At 38.4% G+C, this 16,007-nt stretch overlaps 4 protein-coding genes across 5 annotated transcripts; 1 reads left to right on the forward strand and 3 right to left on the reverse strand.

Moving 5' to 3' along the window:
- The first annotated feature begins 465 nt into the window (after positions 1–465).
- Dlish (Dachs ligand with SH3s) lies at positions 466–10,502 on the forward strand. Its single transcript, XM_043414714.1, has 7 exons — positions 466–1,027; positions 1,644–1,882; positions 2,279–2,653; positions 2,751–3,012; positions 3,479–5,562; positions 5,640–7,246; positions 7,318–10,502. Exons 1-5 carry the CDS (start codon positions 979–981, stop codon positions 3,748–3,750), a joined length of 1,197 nt encoding a protein of 398 aa, XP_043270649.1. The 5' UTR covers positions 466–978; the 3' UTR covers positions 3,751–5,562; positions 5,640–7,246; positions 7,318–10,502.
- LOC122408106 (uncharacterized) lies at positions 4,110–6,610 on the reverse strand. Its single transcript, XM_043414705.1, has 5 exons — positions 6,522–6,610; positions 5,660–5,984; positions 4,809–5,448; positions 4,432–4,660; positions 4,110–4,309 (listed from the first exon to the last, which is right to left on the reverse strand). Exons 1-5 carry the CDS (start codon positions 6,576–6,578, stop codon positions 4,121–4,123), a joined length of 1,440 nt encoding a protein of 479 aa, XP_043270640.1. The 5' UTR covers positions 6,579–6,610; the 3' UTR covers positions 4,110–4,120.
- Positions 7,376–8,452, reverse strand: LOC122408112 (uncharacterized). 2 transcript variants are annotated; one of them, XM_043414718.1, is made up of 4 exons: positions 8,314–8,452; positions 7,902–8,129; positions 7,596–7,771; positions 7,376–7,514 (listed from the first exon to the last, which is right to left on the reverse strand). In XM_043414718.1, exons 1-4 carry the CDS (start codon positions 8,323–8,325, stop codon positions 7,487–7,489), a joined length of 444 nt encoding a protein of 147 aa, XP_043270653.1. In that variant the 5' UTR covers positions 8,326–8,452; the 3' UTR covers positions 7,376–7,486. The 2 variants fall into 2 exon arrangements, with proteins under 2 accessions (XP_043270653.1, XP_043270652.1); XM_043414717.1 differs by having other exon boundaries at positions 7,487–7,771.
- pcs (parcas) lies at positions 9,913–15,982 on the reverse strand. Its single transcript, XM_043414700.1, has 7 exons — positions 15,625–15,982; positions 15,020–15,082; positions 14,486–14,623; positions 14,087–14,248; positions 13,689–13,986; positions 13,386–13,552; positions 9,913–13,014 (listed from the first exon to the last, which is right to left on the reverse strand). The coding sequence occupies exons 1-7, from the start codon at positions 15,670–15,672 to the stop codon at positions 11,863–11,865; spliced, it is 2,028 nt and encodes a 675-aa protein (XP_043270635.1). The 5' UTR covers positions 15,673–15,982; the 3' UTR covers positions 9,913–11,862.
- Positions 15,983–16,007: the final 25 nt, after the last annotated feature.

Here is a 16,007-nt window from a genome sequence, read left to right on the forward strand (position 1 = left end):
GAACCGTTCAACTTTTCGAGGGCATAGAAAAAATATTTGAGCGTCAATTTTAAATAAAAGGATATAGTTGGTATAGCTTTTTCGGAGGTAATTGCATGATATTCGAAAATATTTTTCCTCTCGCGGTATCAGCAGAGCTCACAAATTTTCATGAAGTTTTATGAAATTTATTTGCAATTGAGGATTATCCAAGCAAGAATTACCATAAAAAGATTTCATCTTTTTGAAGAAACATTCAATTTCTCGTTCATATGTGGAATTTGGTCTAAAAAGTTGATCCGATCGTGGCTCGTTTGCCTGAAATATTCTATCCTTTTCTTTATCTTTTTCTCTCTTGGGACGTTTCAGCGCCGTCTACCCGTCAGGTCAATGACTAAAGTACGAGTTTTCAAATGTTAAAATGCTCCTTGGACAAGGACAGAGCGAAAAGGCCTGGGTTACGGCGGGGCGGCCTGTCAGGCCAACCTGCACCAACCTGTACATGTGGTCTGTGACCTGTACAGTGTGGACACAGAGTCGGGAGAAGAGCTCCCGTGAGCGCGCCTCGTCACCTGGTTAAGCTCTTGGAAAATTTATTCGGTTGTTCTTTATTCTTTTATAATACATACAAAGTCGCGATCTACGATTTACAACTTCGTCGAATAAATCTCCGTAGTTTTTAGGCAAACAAAATATAAAGACAAAAAATTTGAACGAGAAATCGTCGCGTTTGGTTCGCGTTTCAATGAGTCTGAACGATACAACACCCTGAAAAACGTTCGCGACGTTCTTCCGTCTCTCTTTCTCTCTCCCTCCCTCAATGCTCCCGTTTCTTTTGCGAGACTCGGCAGACGGCCCAATGGATTCTTTACGATAGCCATACTACCTTTTTTCCTTCTCATCCTCCTTGTTTCTTTTCTTTCAATCTGTTTTTTTCATCGTCAATTTGAGATGTAAATTTGTGCACGTTATCGAGGACAATACCTCCGACTACGGAAAATGGCTTTTCTGTGCCCGGTTCGTATACGTCGTGGGAAGAAAAAAAAACGTGAGTCTGCTTTGTTTTTTTTCGTCGCAAGATCCATCAACAGATTGTGTTCATGGTTTTCCGTGTGAAAAAAAAACAACAAAATAAGAAAAACACTATAAACTTCCTGCGATTTTTCAGAAATAAGTATGTGACAATTGCGAATTTTTGTTGTCATACATGCTTCAATTTTTTCTCTGTTCTCTATTAGCGACAATGCTGTAAACAAACGAGGATCGTCGGTTGCGTTCGAAGTGAATAAAATTGTTGTTGATATTGCACAGTTCGACAAATGTTTTGTTCATCGCTCAATTGTGTTTATTTTAAGTTATTCAAAAATTAAAGTGATCCACACGCACTGCTTGTGCAGAGATTTCAATGCTAATTACGCTCGGCTGTGTCATATTGTTTGGTACTTCGATTTTCGTCGCAGATAAAAATATTGACATTGTTGTATGAATTGAAAAAAATAATTTTTTTTTGGAAAGTGACTTCATTTTCGTGTCGATTATTTTCTTGTACAATATTTAATTATTAATTTTTTCTCAATCGAACGTCCAACAGTTTATAAATATTTCGCGTCTGTTTTGCACACTGAATATAACTTCGAAAAAATAATAAAAAAACGTTATTCTAGCGGGTTCTCACAATTTTACCCTTGAGAAGGATGGAACGGGTTTGAGTGGGAGCGGAGGTGTTGGTCCAGGAAGCAGAGTGCCTTTACCGCCTGGAAGAATAACAGGAAGTGCCAGTATAGAAACTCTCGTCAGAGTCGGCATCGAGAAAGAAAATGGTCTCTCTCCGGACAGCAAAATGGTTATAGTCCATGATTTTACGCCTTGCGTGGACGACGAGCTTCTGGTCAAAAGAGGACAGGTGAAAAACGTTTCTTCAGGATTCGATATTCTTAAAAAATATATGCTCTTTAAAAGTTTCGTAAATTTTAAGCAGACTTTTAACAATAAAACAGAAATATATGGTAAAATAATCCAAATATTTGAAGCAAGTAAATAAATTGTTAACGATATGAAAGTTCTCATCACTGCAAAACAATAAAATTATTTCAATCTCTCTCACAACACAATCTTCAATGATTGTCTCAAGTAGAATTTACTGACAAAAAGTTAGTTAAAGTTCTATTCATGTTTTTGCTAATAATGAAATGAAACTTATTTGAAAGATGACGATTCTGTAATGATTAGTTCACTTTGTCAAATAGAAACTTGTCTTCGAGTACTCCATATCGTAAAGTACAATGAAAATTTGTTACAGGTTGTAAATGTACTGTACAGAGAAAATGACTGGGTTTACGTAATAGCAGCAGACACAAGGATGGAGGGTTTTGTGCCCCATTCCTATTGTGCACCCTACACCTCCCAATTGGCAGAATCAACGTTAGCTGCTCTGATGAACAATGTGAAGAAGAAACTGCCGAGATCGAGTGATAACGAAGGTGATATAGCGAGTACGACGCGATCTCAAGCGATGGAATCACAGCACACTGACACAGGCTCTGCCTCTGATTGTGAGAGTTACGCCCGTAACGTAACAACTGCTGATATTAACGTAAATCGTTCTAATATAACGCAATCGCAGAATTCGATTCAAACGATACCTTCACAACCGGATGTTCATCCATTTTTTAAGGTGAAAACAGAAATTTTAAACTCCTTATGAAAGTCGAAAAATCCTAACTTCTGCAAATTCTTTTTAATTTTGTGCTATATTGTTATATCCGAAATAGGATCCTTCGGCGGGACGATACATAGTGCTGTATACGTTTGTGGCGAGAGACGAAAACGACGTGAGTGTTGAAAGAGGTGAATTCGTGACAGTACTCAATCGTGACGACCCCGATTGGTTTTGGGTGCTTCGACATTGTGATGGAAATGAGGGTTTTGTGCCATCGGGCTTCGTTTATCCCGGCCATGTGCTTCACTCGTACGCCACAACAGTGACAACCACAACGACGACGACGACGGCTGCCAACGATCAACATAATTTAGGTATATTTTATAGAATTACACAATCCTTAAACCAGGCGTATATTTATCAAGTATATTCATACTTGATAAATATTTCCTATCGTTTTTTATACTTTTTAACTCGATTGTTGGGTGCAAATTTGATTGATTTTTATGCTGTAATAAACTTTATGCTTCGTAAACTTGATAAATTTTTAGTGCTTGTGAATATTTTCAGATTTCATTTCGAAAAATTGGCACATTTCCGCATCTTGAAATGATAATTGATAAACAAAAATTTCTCCCGCTGCCTTCCAACGATACGAAACCGAAAGTTCCCGGTTTCATAATTGTTCGCGATTTTAGAGTGTTCCAATGAATAATCAATGATGTTCATTATAATTTCTCATACGCTGATGCGGGACTTGAGACAGAATTGTTAATTTTTGAAATCTGAGAGTGAGCCCCTGACATAGCTTCTGATAATATTGAAGTTTCTTAATTGCAGTAGGAAACGGGAATGTAACGGGAAGCGAGCAATTGCAACAGAAGGATTTGCGAGAATTGAGAGACGAAACAACGGGAACGGAGCTCGTAGTACTATACGATTATAAGGCGCAGGCGCCGGACGATTTATCGGTTAGACGAGCAGACTGGATTTACGCTGATCTTGGCAATCAAACGGTAGATGGTTGGCTGTGGGCGTATGCGCCCAAGACGAGAAAATACGGTTTTATACCAAAAGCTTACGCCCGTCCTCCAGCGATGACCAGCTTATGATTATTCTTTGAATTTTAAGCATTTTTTGTACTCTTAATTTTTATACTTATTTTCTATCAATACAGACCTTCTGTGTTAATATATAAATATGTATATGCATATATGCACATATTGATATGTATTTACGCATATGCATGTACTAAAAGAAGCGAGAAAACGGTGATTGAGTCGAGAAACCGGGTAGATCGACGGTCGTTGCACTGAGACAAACAAATCTTTTGCTTTTTAAACTCGTTGTTGTATTTTTTGTATTTCTTTTGAAATTTCCGGTGTTGCAAGCTGTCGGTGGTATTGAACGGGGCTTCCTCGTCGTCCTTGATAACGCAGCGTCAACAACGCAGTCAACGCGAAGAGAATTATTGAGATTTGATCAGTGAACAATGACGTTGACGTTCAGCCTGGTGCAATCCGACGTAATGTGATTGATGAGACCTTCGTGAAGTATGACGCAGTCACCCGCGAGAAATACTTCCCGGGGACGTTGAGCTGTCCTCAACGAGTTAACAGGCCCTGTGTACGTCAGCGATCGCACCGATTCGTTCTCCACGTTGTCCACTGCCTTTTGTCATCACATTATTATTTTTAATTGCCAAAAAAGAGTATCTTAGTCGATATTTCGTTGGGTCATCATCGATTTCTTTGGTTATTCGCTGATGAAAAATGAGGCTTTTACGGACTTACTTGTATGCTGCATCGTAAAGTTCCCGCAGTCACGTTTCCGATGTCCAAACCGGCTACCCACGCTATTATGACGTCACCACCGCTTCGACCTTCGCCACTCGTTGGAACTTCCTTCGAATCGGTATAACGACTCGCACAATGTAATCGTGCAGCCAGTACCGGGAGTGGCAAACGATTTTGATACTTCGGATGAATTTGGCTCCCGTTGAAAAGCCTCGAAGCTGGTCCCCTTTTGTTTTCATCAGAAATCGCGCGTAAAACACACAGTTTTTATTTCTATAAACATCCTTTTGACGTTTTTTTTCTTTGTTGATTCTTTTACTCATGCGCCTGCTTTGACGTTTTTTTAAAGTTGTACAAATAAATAAAAAACTTACGAGAGTTTTCCAGAAACCAAAAGGAGGGCAAGACATCGACTGGAGTCGCAGGACAACGCCGCAAAACTAACGATCAGAGTGCTTTTGGCACCAGGTTCAACGCTGAGAATTGGGACTTCCGGATGGTCGAAAAGAAAGTGGTGAGTCAGAGCCGAGAATGCCACGTTAACGGCGCAATCGAGTCTCGGGCATCGAATCGGTCTTCTTGAGCATTCGGTGACGAGTTGCCCGTTGACTCGAGTTTCCGATGGCGTCGCATCCAAAATAGTCTCTCTGCCGCCTATAATGCTGCAATAACTGCGTTGCTGATGATGCCTCGATTCGTTCGGATGACGAATCTTCTCGCGAACTTCCGTTCGTTCGATTTTCGTTTCCCACTCGGAATAACAAGAATCTATTCTTTTAACTCCGTTCCGCTGACCACTCATTCTCGTTCCGACAACCGGCGCTTCCGAATGTGCTCGGGCCCATGGGATCCCGGGGAAATCATTTCCGCAAGTTTTCATCGAACGTTCCGTCTCGAAATCGTGCATGTTTTTCGACGCACGATTTTGACCACGATTCAAACTCGAACTACTGTCATGGGAATCCGTCGAATTCGAGTGCTGAGATTCCGTACGACAAAGGACACAGCCCGTATCTTTAAAAAGTCATAAAATCATGCAATAAATCTTTGGACTTTCACACAAGATTGATAAAATTGCAAGAAAGTTACAGGCACAGCCAACGGGATAAGATTACTCGATGAATTTTGGTAAAGTATTTTATAGTTTAAATTCGGTGAAGCCATAAATGTACAAAAAATAATTTCGCTGTTCTTGTTATGAGCAGGATGGAGTTGATGGTATTACCTGATCGAATTGCAAATCGTTGAACGCAACGTCGGCAGAGTAAATGGCCTTGATCACAGGAGCGAGGTTGCTCAAAATCGTGACTGTCGTTACCGGAGCCAGTAACTCCCGTTACGCTCAGATTGCAAACGGCACATACCGCGCCTTGCGAACTTGGATACCGTGGACCATCATCTTGTGCGAGAATATCATTGTGATCACCGATCTCGTCGTCTTCGTCATCCTCGTAATCGTTTTTACGCGCACGTAAACTTTGTCTCTCTTGCGGATCTCGCTCGTCCCCGGATTGTCGCAAAGCGCCTCTCATTATACGGAAATCCGAATCCTTCGAGTTTTTAGAATGAATTTTTATACGAAGTTGTTGTTGGCACTCCTCATATTAGTCTGACAATTCGTCTAATTTTGTCTAACAAAATTCCATTCAGCCTTGAAGTTATTTTTAAAGCAACAATAAACAAATATTGTTGAAACGATAAAAAAAACCTGTAAAAAGTTTTTCGTACGAAGGATTCATCGGCAAACCGACGAGTTGTCAGTTTCTGAAAAACTTTCACCATTTGCTAACTCGAGCAGGGTGGTTTTACATTTTTCTCATTTCGCGAATACGCAGCCCAGGCACACTTTATGAGCAAGAGTGTCAAGGTTGGAGAAATTTTACTGAAGCGAGCAACCTTGTGGTGAAGTTGAAATTTGAGGAAAATGGTGTAACGAAACGCTCAGTTTGCCATTGACAGACGGAGAGGCAATAATAACCTTCTTTCGAGTTTTTCGAATGGGTTCACGATGTTTATCGGGTCAGAGGGCATGTTATTAGCTTCTGAAAAAGGAATGAAGCGACCCTAAAGTTTTTTTCGGTACTCACGAGTTCGTTGTGCTGATTCCTAAAAGTATCCTCGTCGCTTTTAGAGGCTCGGTCCATGTTGTAATTGGATTTTCGAAAGGTTCGTTGTCTCTCGCGTTATTCCCGAAATTGCGTAGGTGACGTCTTGTTTTTGGCGCACTTCCGGATAATCGGGGGATGGAGGCGTGCTCATGTCACGAAAAATTTAAATCGTTCGCATATTCTTGATTCTCTCGCTTCCTTGACTTCCGGCTTTCTGCGTGTGACTGTGGGCTGGCTTCCAGGTGTGCGCGTGTGTGTCTCGCACTAATTCATCGATGCGTGAATTTTTGAGCTCTGAACGAATACGATTGTGTATCAAACGCGTTTATCGATTATTTAACCGCGACAAATTTGTTCCGCTTGAATTTTCCGGAAATTGATTCAACCGAGAAAGTTAACAAGACACGCGAGAGGTCGATCTGATATGTTATTACGGAAATGTGTGGTGCCAGTTAAGATTAGACATTTTGACGGTTCGAAGGGAGAGAAAACAAAAGAAATGGTCCCGAAATAATATCGATGGGACATCGACAACGGCCGGGATGACGATTTCTCTGCTGGAACGGAAAGCCTTAGCTGCGCCCCGAAGTCAAACGAAGTGCAATCACTGAGGAACCACTGAAAGGGAATCTTGGACTAATCGTTTGTTGTAAAGTTAGACCAATCTGATCAAGTCACTCGACAAGTGGACAACTTTACAGTCGGTAAGCAAATTTTTCTTTACAGTCAATTTTTTCATGTAATTTTCCTGAAATTTATTCAGAAATCGTTGCAGGTATAATTGGACGTTGAAACAACAATTCATGACAACATCGAACGAATTTACCGTTGCACAAAATCGACATTGCTTTTTTCATTTGACTACGATCACCGAGCTCATTTTTGAGATATTTGATACCGTGTATAAATGTACGGGTATTCCAGGAGGCTTATTGTCAGAGTCCTTAAAGTGGTGAAATTTGAGTCCTCGCTCTGAAAGCAAACGTCGTTGGCAGTGGTGAACGTAACGAGACGACAATGATTTTGGCGAGGACGAAAAGAAGGATGACCAACCTGTAACCTCGTTGATCAGCGATGTAGGAGACGCGAATTATTCGATCGTTGACTTTATCAGTGTAGCCATAACCGCCAATAACGGTACCGTTTTCGAATCGCTCCTCCGATCTGAAATGTTCGTTGCCAGCCGAGTCGAAAACGTTGTCGAATCCGAATGAAAAGGAACCGAAACCCTGAGGAATAAACGTAATTATTGAGCACGTTGATTTTGACGAAGAATCAAATGTTTTTGGAACCTTTCAACTTATTTGGCAAGGGATAGAAGCGAGTTATTGACCGTTAAAAATAATGGACGTTAAGTACGTTTGGCTCACGAACGCTGTACGTGGACCACTCGGCTTCTGACTCACGGGGGGCCTCGAGCCTCCAATTTTCTTTCGTATCATCTTCGAATAATCTGCGCCCCTTGACGTGGTTAAAAACATCGATTTCGCTGTTTTTCGGGTATTCGAGCGTCGGTAAATTTTCGAAATTAATGAATCGCCCACTGGAGGAATCCAAAATCCACAAAACTGTGATTACTTTGTGAATCTAGAACAATTTGAAAATTCATTACACTATAAATTCTTCTACTCATTCTATTTATGAAAAATCTTTCTTCCCAAAGCTCCGACAAGATTCATGGCTTAAATGATTTTTAGATTTGTTTTTTCGTCGATATACATTAGGATAAATTATCGTTATTTATCACCATTTGTCAAAATTTTTATTTTACCATTTCTTTCATTCCGAATTATCCACACAAATGGCCAATGGAAAGATGAGCAGTGAGGAGGGAATGAAGAAAATCGTGCACTTCTATCGTCGTTCCTCTCTCGAGCAGCTTCGTACTGTGTTTACCCACGAAAGCTGCTTATTATATGCCCTTGACTGCAGTCAAATAGTTCCCTCTCCAGAAACGCAAACAGCAAATTCAGTTTGAAAACGGGACAGTTACCCCCGCATTTTCCCTCCCAGATGGCAAAACAAAGAATTGAAAGGTGCTGGAGATTCTCTCCAGAATCTGAAAGGGGGTATTTGAGAGTCGAAAGTAAAAACAATTTTTGACCTTCCAGATCATCTTTTCCCCCCAATCAGTTTCTGTCTCCATGGATTTACTAAAATAAAGTAGATGAAAAATGAATGGAACCAGACGTTCAATCTGCGTGGTTATAACATTTCGTCGTTAAAATCAAAGGTTCGCGGAACATCTTTTCTCCGGGATTCACGGGCTGTATATCGAGTAGTTTTATGAATCGGAGGGCTCTGAATATGCACGTAGAGTAGGTTGAAATTTACGAGATAAACATAAAAGGCTTTGAGTGCCCGCATAATCCCATTCAACCGTACAAAATACAAGCTTCTCTTGCCTTACGGACTCCAAGACTGGACATCTTTCAGTTTAAAAACTGTTGGTGCAACTTAACGAGGAGATTGGCCATATTTTATCGACAATATTTTATCGTGCCTCTTGGATTATTTCACGACCCCCCTTTTTTTCTGTTTATTATAACAAACGGAAAACACAATCGTCATTTAGGAAGTATTAATTTCAAACCAATTTCTGTAAATTCCAACAGTTCATTTGCAAAAAATATCAATGAAAAGTGATTTTCTTAGTATTTTATGGTTTTTTCGATTTTTCATACTTTCTGAACCTTTGAACGATTTTTACTTTAAAAAAAGGCAAGAAGGAAGAAGAAATAGGAAAAAAGATCGAAATCCCTGTGGTCAGCCATACAGCGGTTGTTACAATCTCGTGGTTTCACCGTCACGTTCAGACGATACAACTGAGATGATCAAAAGCGGTATGATAAATTCCGGTCACGTCTCGCTCCCATGCCTGAAAAATATCCTATCGAAATTTTTGCAAAAGTTATCTCCGACCATAGGAATTTCCCACGTTAAACATTCTTTTTTGCTAGAGAGTAAAAAAATCACACAAAAGATAGCGAATTTCTGCAAATTAGTTTGTTTTTTACTTCACTAAAGTTGTTTTCAGCCCTCGATTGATAAACAATGAAATTTGTTAAATAAACAATTTTTTTTTTCACAACGTGAAATTTAAGGAGACTTTGGAAGCGAGGGAAAAGGCATTTTATTCGAAAAACTTCAATCCCGACTAACGATCGAACGATAATTGCCAAATTTTTTTCATACATAATTTTATTTCAATTTCGAGCCTGCATGCCAATAAAAACTGTCATTTCTGTTGAAGAGTCTGTGAAATGAGTTCGTCTTACAAACTTTCAAATGATTTTCAAAACTAATTTGAATAAATAATAAAATATAAATAAAGAGGAAGATGAAATAATCGAATTGTTCATTTTCACTATTTTCGTTCTTCATCTTCCTTTATTCGCCACTGTTTCGTAGATCACAAAAAAAAGTCATGAAAAACTGAAAGAGAAAAATGTATGCGGAGTATTCTTTTCGATTCACTGTGTTATGCGATGGAATAAAAAAGAAGTCTGAAGCGTTAAAATGACGGGAAAGTCGTGTGAAATGACTCGCACGTTGCGAGAGACCATTAGAAATATTTATATAACAAATGGAACGATTCACCGAATATGAAATAGTTTTTTGTACGGCCATTCCTATATATACGGATCATGTACGTACATCTGTATACATAAAAAATTACATTTTTATGTGTACACATGTAAATACGCAACTTACTTTTAGAATGTGTGTAAATAAGGCTAGATGAATTCATCTTTTTAGAAGATTTAAAGTTTCTAACGTTATTTACAAATATTATCATCATTATTATGATTTATCTACGATCTATGAGTTTACATAGTAATATCAACTTTTCATAGGAATAATGTACGTCGAGTTATACTTTTGAACAAATGAGAGAACGCTCGAAATATAATGCGACACGGTTTGGGTGTACACAAATTACAAAGCTGTTTCCACTTCGCTTTTGGTTTTTTTTCTTTCCTATACATTTACAGATTTTGTAGTAGTCTTTCGTTGAGTTTTCGCATCGGGTGACATCGTCTGGATATTCACACGATCTTCCTACAGAATACGACGCGATTGGCCAGTTTCGAACCTTTTTGCCCTATGAAACTGCCTGTGAAAGTGGTTTTCGAAAAAATTGAAATTCTCACGATTTCTTCGATTACATTCGTATACCGACCATTCCCAACGGACAAACATGTTCGTTTTACACTTTTCCATGCTACAGATATTTAAAAATTTATTCTATTATTTTTTCAATTGCGAACGTTCGGTTGAAGGGGAACAAAATCGATAATGAGCTGTAGAAATTTGAGCGGTTATTCGATCGAGTGTCAATCACTCAAATTCGTTGCGACGATTGCGATTCAATTGAAGCAGTTTTTTTTTTCTCTTGCTTATCGATGAATAATAGAGAGTCTCCTGTGCCTATTGACACTGCAAATTAGTAACTAGAGCTTCTGAATTTCTAGCAAAACAATTGTACTAATTCAATTTCGATCGTAAAATAGATTTCGATGATTCGGAAGTCGAATCGCGCAGATGAGAAGTTTCAGAAAATCGCCTTCGACATGTGAACATTTTCGGCACCCTTGGAAAGATCAAAATTTAAATAAAATTCCGACCCATTTTCGCTAATTCTTGCAAGACCAACGGATCTGCTGATTCTAATGAGTTGAGCGATGCTAAAAATTTTCTTATCCCAACAGATAGAGCGGGTGAAACAATTTTTTTTCATCTCGCTTGAGTTCATCTGCTCCGAACGACGTCCAGTGTCAGCTGAGAAAATGCACGTTGTCAACTTCGGATGGAAGTTATCGATACTGCATTTTTTGTTCGTATCAACGGGGTTACTCGACATGTCAAAATTCACGAAAGACTTTAATTTTCATTTCGTTGAAAAATATGACGCAAAATAGTGGAAACGAAAAGGAACGTGGGCTCGTATATTATCCTTTTCAAATTTGCTTCTTTGTTATAATGCTGAGTCGTTTAAAGTTTGTGAAATAAGTTATGCGAACACAATACAACGTGAATAATATAGCTGCGCTTAGAAAAAGTACAAAATTTTGATCTTCTCGTTATCAACACTGCACGTTATTCGTTTACGAGGCTTAATACTTTTTCCAGTCTGTCTTTTCACGTAAATAATCTTTTAATCCTCGTACCACTCGGTCTACGGTAAACCCTTCAAAAGAAAAACAGTTGTAATGGATTATTGAAATTCGTTAGATAAAAATTTATCACAAGTTTAACGCGTGTTATTTCAACTTTATCTCGGTTTCTTTTCGAACAATATCATTCGTTCCTAAATCTCTCATTTTCTGGCTGCTTTAGAAGCTTCAGAATGCTCGTTTATTAAATTGTTTCTCGCACTGGCCAATCGTTCTACACTAACGGTTTGTATGCTCCGTAAATCCGGATTATCGAGGAGAGTCTTCAAATTGTGCTTTTCCGCAAGATTAATCATGCTACAACTTTTGTCTTTTGACATCGGAGATTTGGCGGTTTTTTCGAAGAGCGAAAGCAGCGGTAATTCTCTTACGCTCGAGGTTTTAGCAGCTGGAATTTTTTTGAAATTCGGACATTTAACGAGATCTTCGTTATCGTGATCCAGCGATCTTGCGGTGGTTCGAGAGAGGGGAGGCTTCGATCTAACGGGAGTTGAATCAACGCTGTGCGAGGTAAATTGGGTTAACTTTTTCGCCTCCAACTTGTCGTTGGTGAGTTTCCGATTTTTCGGATCATCGCATTCCACACTTTTGCTCGATTTTGGCAACTCTGACTCTCGGAACTCTTCTGAATGGCGCAGAACTCCGAGATTTTTCTCCTCTTCGATTCGAACATTTTTTGAAGTTTCGCTGAACTGCGAATCTTTTTCTTCCGTTGTTCCATTCGTGGGAATTCGACTTTCACATTTTTCGTTTGTTATTCCGTCTTTAGGTGGTTTTTTTGTGTCACAGGTTTGATTTTCTATTCTCGATCTTGCGAATCCAAAACTCATATTCACTGAACTGTTGCTAAGGGACTTTGAAATACCGTTTCTTATCGCCATTTTCGATCTGTTTAAAATTGAATTTATCGGGCTCTGCGTGAGTGATTGACGAACGTCACCGCTCGAACTTGTAATCGTTGAGTTTGATGTTAATTTTCGTAGTATTTGAAAATCGATTGGCAGTTTTTTCTGTTCATTTTGATCGTTTTTCAATGATTTCGGTTCGACTTGTTCTGTATGACGTACACGGTGGTCCGAAAGTTCTTTTTCTCTGACGTTACAACGATCTTGTGCACTGTCGCTTTCGTCCTTTCCTGCACTGCTCACGTTCCATTGCGAATTTTTCATCGACAAACTGTTCAACTTCTCCATACTCGCTTGCAGCTCTAATTCCCATTGGCTTGAAAACGACTCACTACCATCGATCGAACGACCTCCTAACTGATCGACTCGTTGCTGAAGATCGCGAATGTCCTGGAGGGAAATTTGAATTATTTAACGTTTGTTCAATCAATAGCAACAAATTGATTTGCTCTTGAACGTCGAAAGTTGTTCGACAAATATTTTAAATAGATTGTCAGCAATTTTATTTTTTATCGTTGATAATATTCGAGATGCTAAAACTTTTGAGCGATTCGTAAATCGGTCCACAAGAAAAATATCGAATGTCACCAATTGCTCTGTGTTTTGTAGAAAATTGAATAATTATTCTATCAACGATAAACCAGAGCTAACTAAACAAAATTACAATGTCTACCAAAAGATAAATAATGTGGAACAATAGGAACGATACGTGAAGAATGTAAATTAAAAGGAAAAAAATATAAAGTTTTCTGGTAACTTACATCAAAGTCTTTGTTTCTGTCTTCGGCATCGGGGTCACTAGAGCTTGCCAGGGAATTGACTCTGCTTATGGATACCTTATTCAATTCAGTTTCATAATTTAAACTATCCTCGGGACTTACGAGCTCGGCACCAACACCTGGTTCTCTTGGTCCGTTTGCTACCATATCTGAGTAAAAAAGAATTGAAATCGTTCGTAGAGGGTCCAAAACATTTGAATATTATTGAATTAAATTTTAGTTTTAGTGGAATCAAAGTTATTTTGTATCATTACAGATTAGAAATTTGAAAAAAAATTGCTTTACCATAATCTCGTCGCTGCTGATGAATTTGATTGCTAATGTCTTCGAGAGCTCGAAAACTCGCGGAGTACGAACGCTTAGCTTCTTTAACAGCTTTCTCAAGACGTTTCACACATTCCTTTTGTGTTGCCAACATTTGATCGTATTGAGCTTTCATCTCGAAATAAGGTTCAGCCTTAATTATAGATCGTCGATACTTTTCTTCCAGCTGTTGAACCTTCATATCAGCATCGTGGAATAAAGCGGTTCTTCGATGATGTTCACGACCACACTCGGCTTTTTGATTTTCTGCGTCCATCACCTGTTTTTTCAAATAGTGAAAGTAAGTTCAATTCCACGTTTATATTACAAGGGCGCATACGGTAAAGAAAATAATAAAAAAAAAAGATATTTCTAAAAACCTTGATCGTAGCATGATTTAGCATATCCTGCCAAGCTTGATCAAAATTCCATTCATGTTGATGGGCCAGGAATCTCGCTTCTGCAAGGGCCACGGTTTCTTTCGCTGCTGCATGAATCTCGCTTGCTCTTTGAAATAATTGAGCCTGATATTGACATTGAACCTACAAAAAATAATACGATTATTTAACACTGTCTACTTCTTATTGTTATCTTTGCGCAATAATCTCCGATGCCGATTGGATGAAGTATGCTGAACAAATTACATTGAAAATGGGTGAATCGGATGAAATTTTGTTTTAATCGTTATAACAGTGAATATAATAATCATTGATGTTAATAACATTCTGGGAACAAAGACCCTTGAATTGGTCTAAAATAAATGATTCAAAATCACAAACCTGTGCTTGCCGTGCAACTTCCCTCGCTTTGTAATAACATCTTGCTCTGTCGATGCAACTTGCACCTAATTTGTTAGAAATGTCTTTCGAGCGTCGTGTCGACTCGGACCACAGTTGTTCTAATGCAGTACGAGCTTCCTAGATAATAAAAGGCGTTTAATGTCACACTTCTCATGGTCTAGTTGGGAAAAAAGCATTGAATCACAATAAAAAATCCAATGTTATTTGTCGCATTTGAAGTTCTTTCCATGGAACGATTATTAAAAACTTTCTGCAAAATTAATCATATAAATTGATCATTTTTTTACATATTGAATCATACAATTTGTCTGAATTTGAACATGAAGAAACTCTGTTTTTCACTGTATGTGTGAAGTAGTATTTTTGACATTTGAATAAATTGAAGACGCAAGATTACATTCAAAAACTTCTTTCAGGTCAAGAAGAGGTCTTGAGCCTAAAAAAATGTACATTTTCAGTTTGCACGTTGCGTTACTGTTATCATCGATTTGAGAAATAAATGTTGTAACTTACATCTAATTCTATCTCAAGTTTATTTATATTGTCAGTAGCGGTGTTCAAATTTTCCAGCTCAATCTAAAACAGAGAATATTCGTTTGTAATATGAGCAGTGTCTGTTCATGAGAGAAGAATACAAACTGTTTGGGTGCTTGAGTTTACACTATCATATTTGACAGGTGATTACATAAATCAGTGATTCTTCTAGCATGTGACTCACTACACGTTTGAACCAAAACGTGCAAATAACAAAGCTAAAATCTAGCGGAACAATTGATTATATTCCATAATGATTCATCAATGAAAATAGAACTTTTCTGAAATTTTTTAATTATAAATAAATAAACGTTCGATTCATTACATGTTCGAACAGAATAATCGATGTCTTTGTTGTACGAATGTGTCATTTTTTTACATTAACAATGAAATAAGTGAATAAATATGCACAAGTAAAATGATTTCGTAAACAAAGTGGGACACGGTGCAAGGCTGTATCAGGTGTCACCATAACACAATGTAGTTGGTTTACGCTCATAACCTACTGGTTGTCAGTCTCTAGGAGACGATGCAGTGGGAACCGAAAAGGTAGTAACTGAATCAACGAGATAAAACAAACAAACCTGTATACGAGGGTCGAGAGGTCCTTCGGCGTCATCGACGACGTCCATTATATTTCTTATTTTCCGACATTTAACGTAATGTAATTTTATGAGACATTTTCCACAGCTTTGAGAATAAAAATCACGATTTTTTTCGAGTACATTTTCATTTGAAAAGATTTATGACAACAATGGGTAAAAATTTTACGTAACAGAATCATACGATCGAACGCGTATACTTCACTGAATATACGTTTTAGACTACGCATCCGCGTTGATTATTGTTTTATATCTTTTTCACCGAGTCCAAGCCGAATGAAGATGAGCAGCATCCATCTTGGACTGGTGCGAGTGAGGTTAGAGAAGGGTATACTACGATGCTACATCAGCTAATACCAGCGTTG

This window comes from Venturia canescens, chromosome 3 (genome assembly GCF_019457755.1).
Source record: "Venturia canescens isolate UGA chromosome 3, ASM1945775v1, whole genome shotgun sequence".
Classification (NCBI taxonomy): domain Eukaryota; kingdom Metazoa; phylum Arthropoda; class Insecta; order Hymenoptera; family Ichneumonidae; genus Venturia; species Venturia canescens.

Coding starts and splice junctions, on each gene's coding strand:
- LOC122408106 (XM_043414705.1), bottom strand. CDS start 6,578: ATGGACCGAGCCTCTAAAAGCGACGAGGATACTTTTAGGAATCAGCAC. Junction 5,985..6,521: donor GGAATCAGCACAACGAACTC/GTGAGTACCGAA, acceptor AAAAACTCGAAG/GATTCGGATTTCCGTATAAT. Junction 4,310..4,431: donor CTTTACGATGCAGCATACAA/GTAAGTCCGTAA, acceptor TGATGACAAAAG/GCAGTGGACAACGTGGAGAA.
- Dlish (XM_043414714.1), top strand. CDS start 979: ATGGCTTTTCTGTGCCCGGTTCGTATACGTCGTGGGAAGAAAAAAAAA. Junction 2,654..2,750: donor ATGTTCATCCATTTTTTAAG/GTGAAAACAGAA, acceptor TATCCGAAATAG/GATCCTTCGGCGGGACGATA. Junction 3,013..3,478: donor CAACGATCAACATAATTTAG/GTATATTTTATA, acceptor TCTTAATTGCAG/TAGGAAACGGGAATGTAACG.
- LOC122408112 (XM_043414717.1), bottom strand. Junction 7,772..7,901: donor ACAGCGTTCGTGAGCCAAAC/GTACTTAACGTC, acceptor TTTATTCCTCAG/GGTTTCGGTTCCTTTTCATT.
- pcs (XM_043414700.1), bottom strand. CDS start 15,672: ATGGACGTCGTCGATGACGCCGAAGGACCTCTCGACCCTCGTATACAG. Junction 13,987..14,086: donor TAAATCATGCTACGATCAAG/GTTTTTAGAAAT, acceptor TTGAAAAAACAG/GTGATGGACGCAGAAAATCA. Junction 13,553..13,688: donor TCAGCAGCGACGAGATTATG/GTAAAGCAATTT, acceptor TTTTTTACTCAG/ATATGGTAGCAAACGGACCA.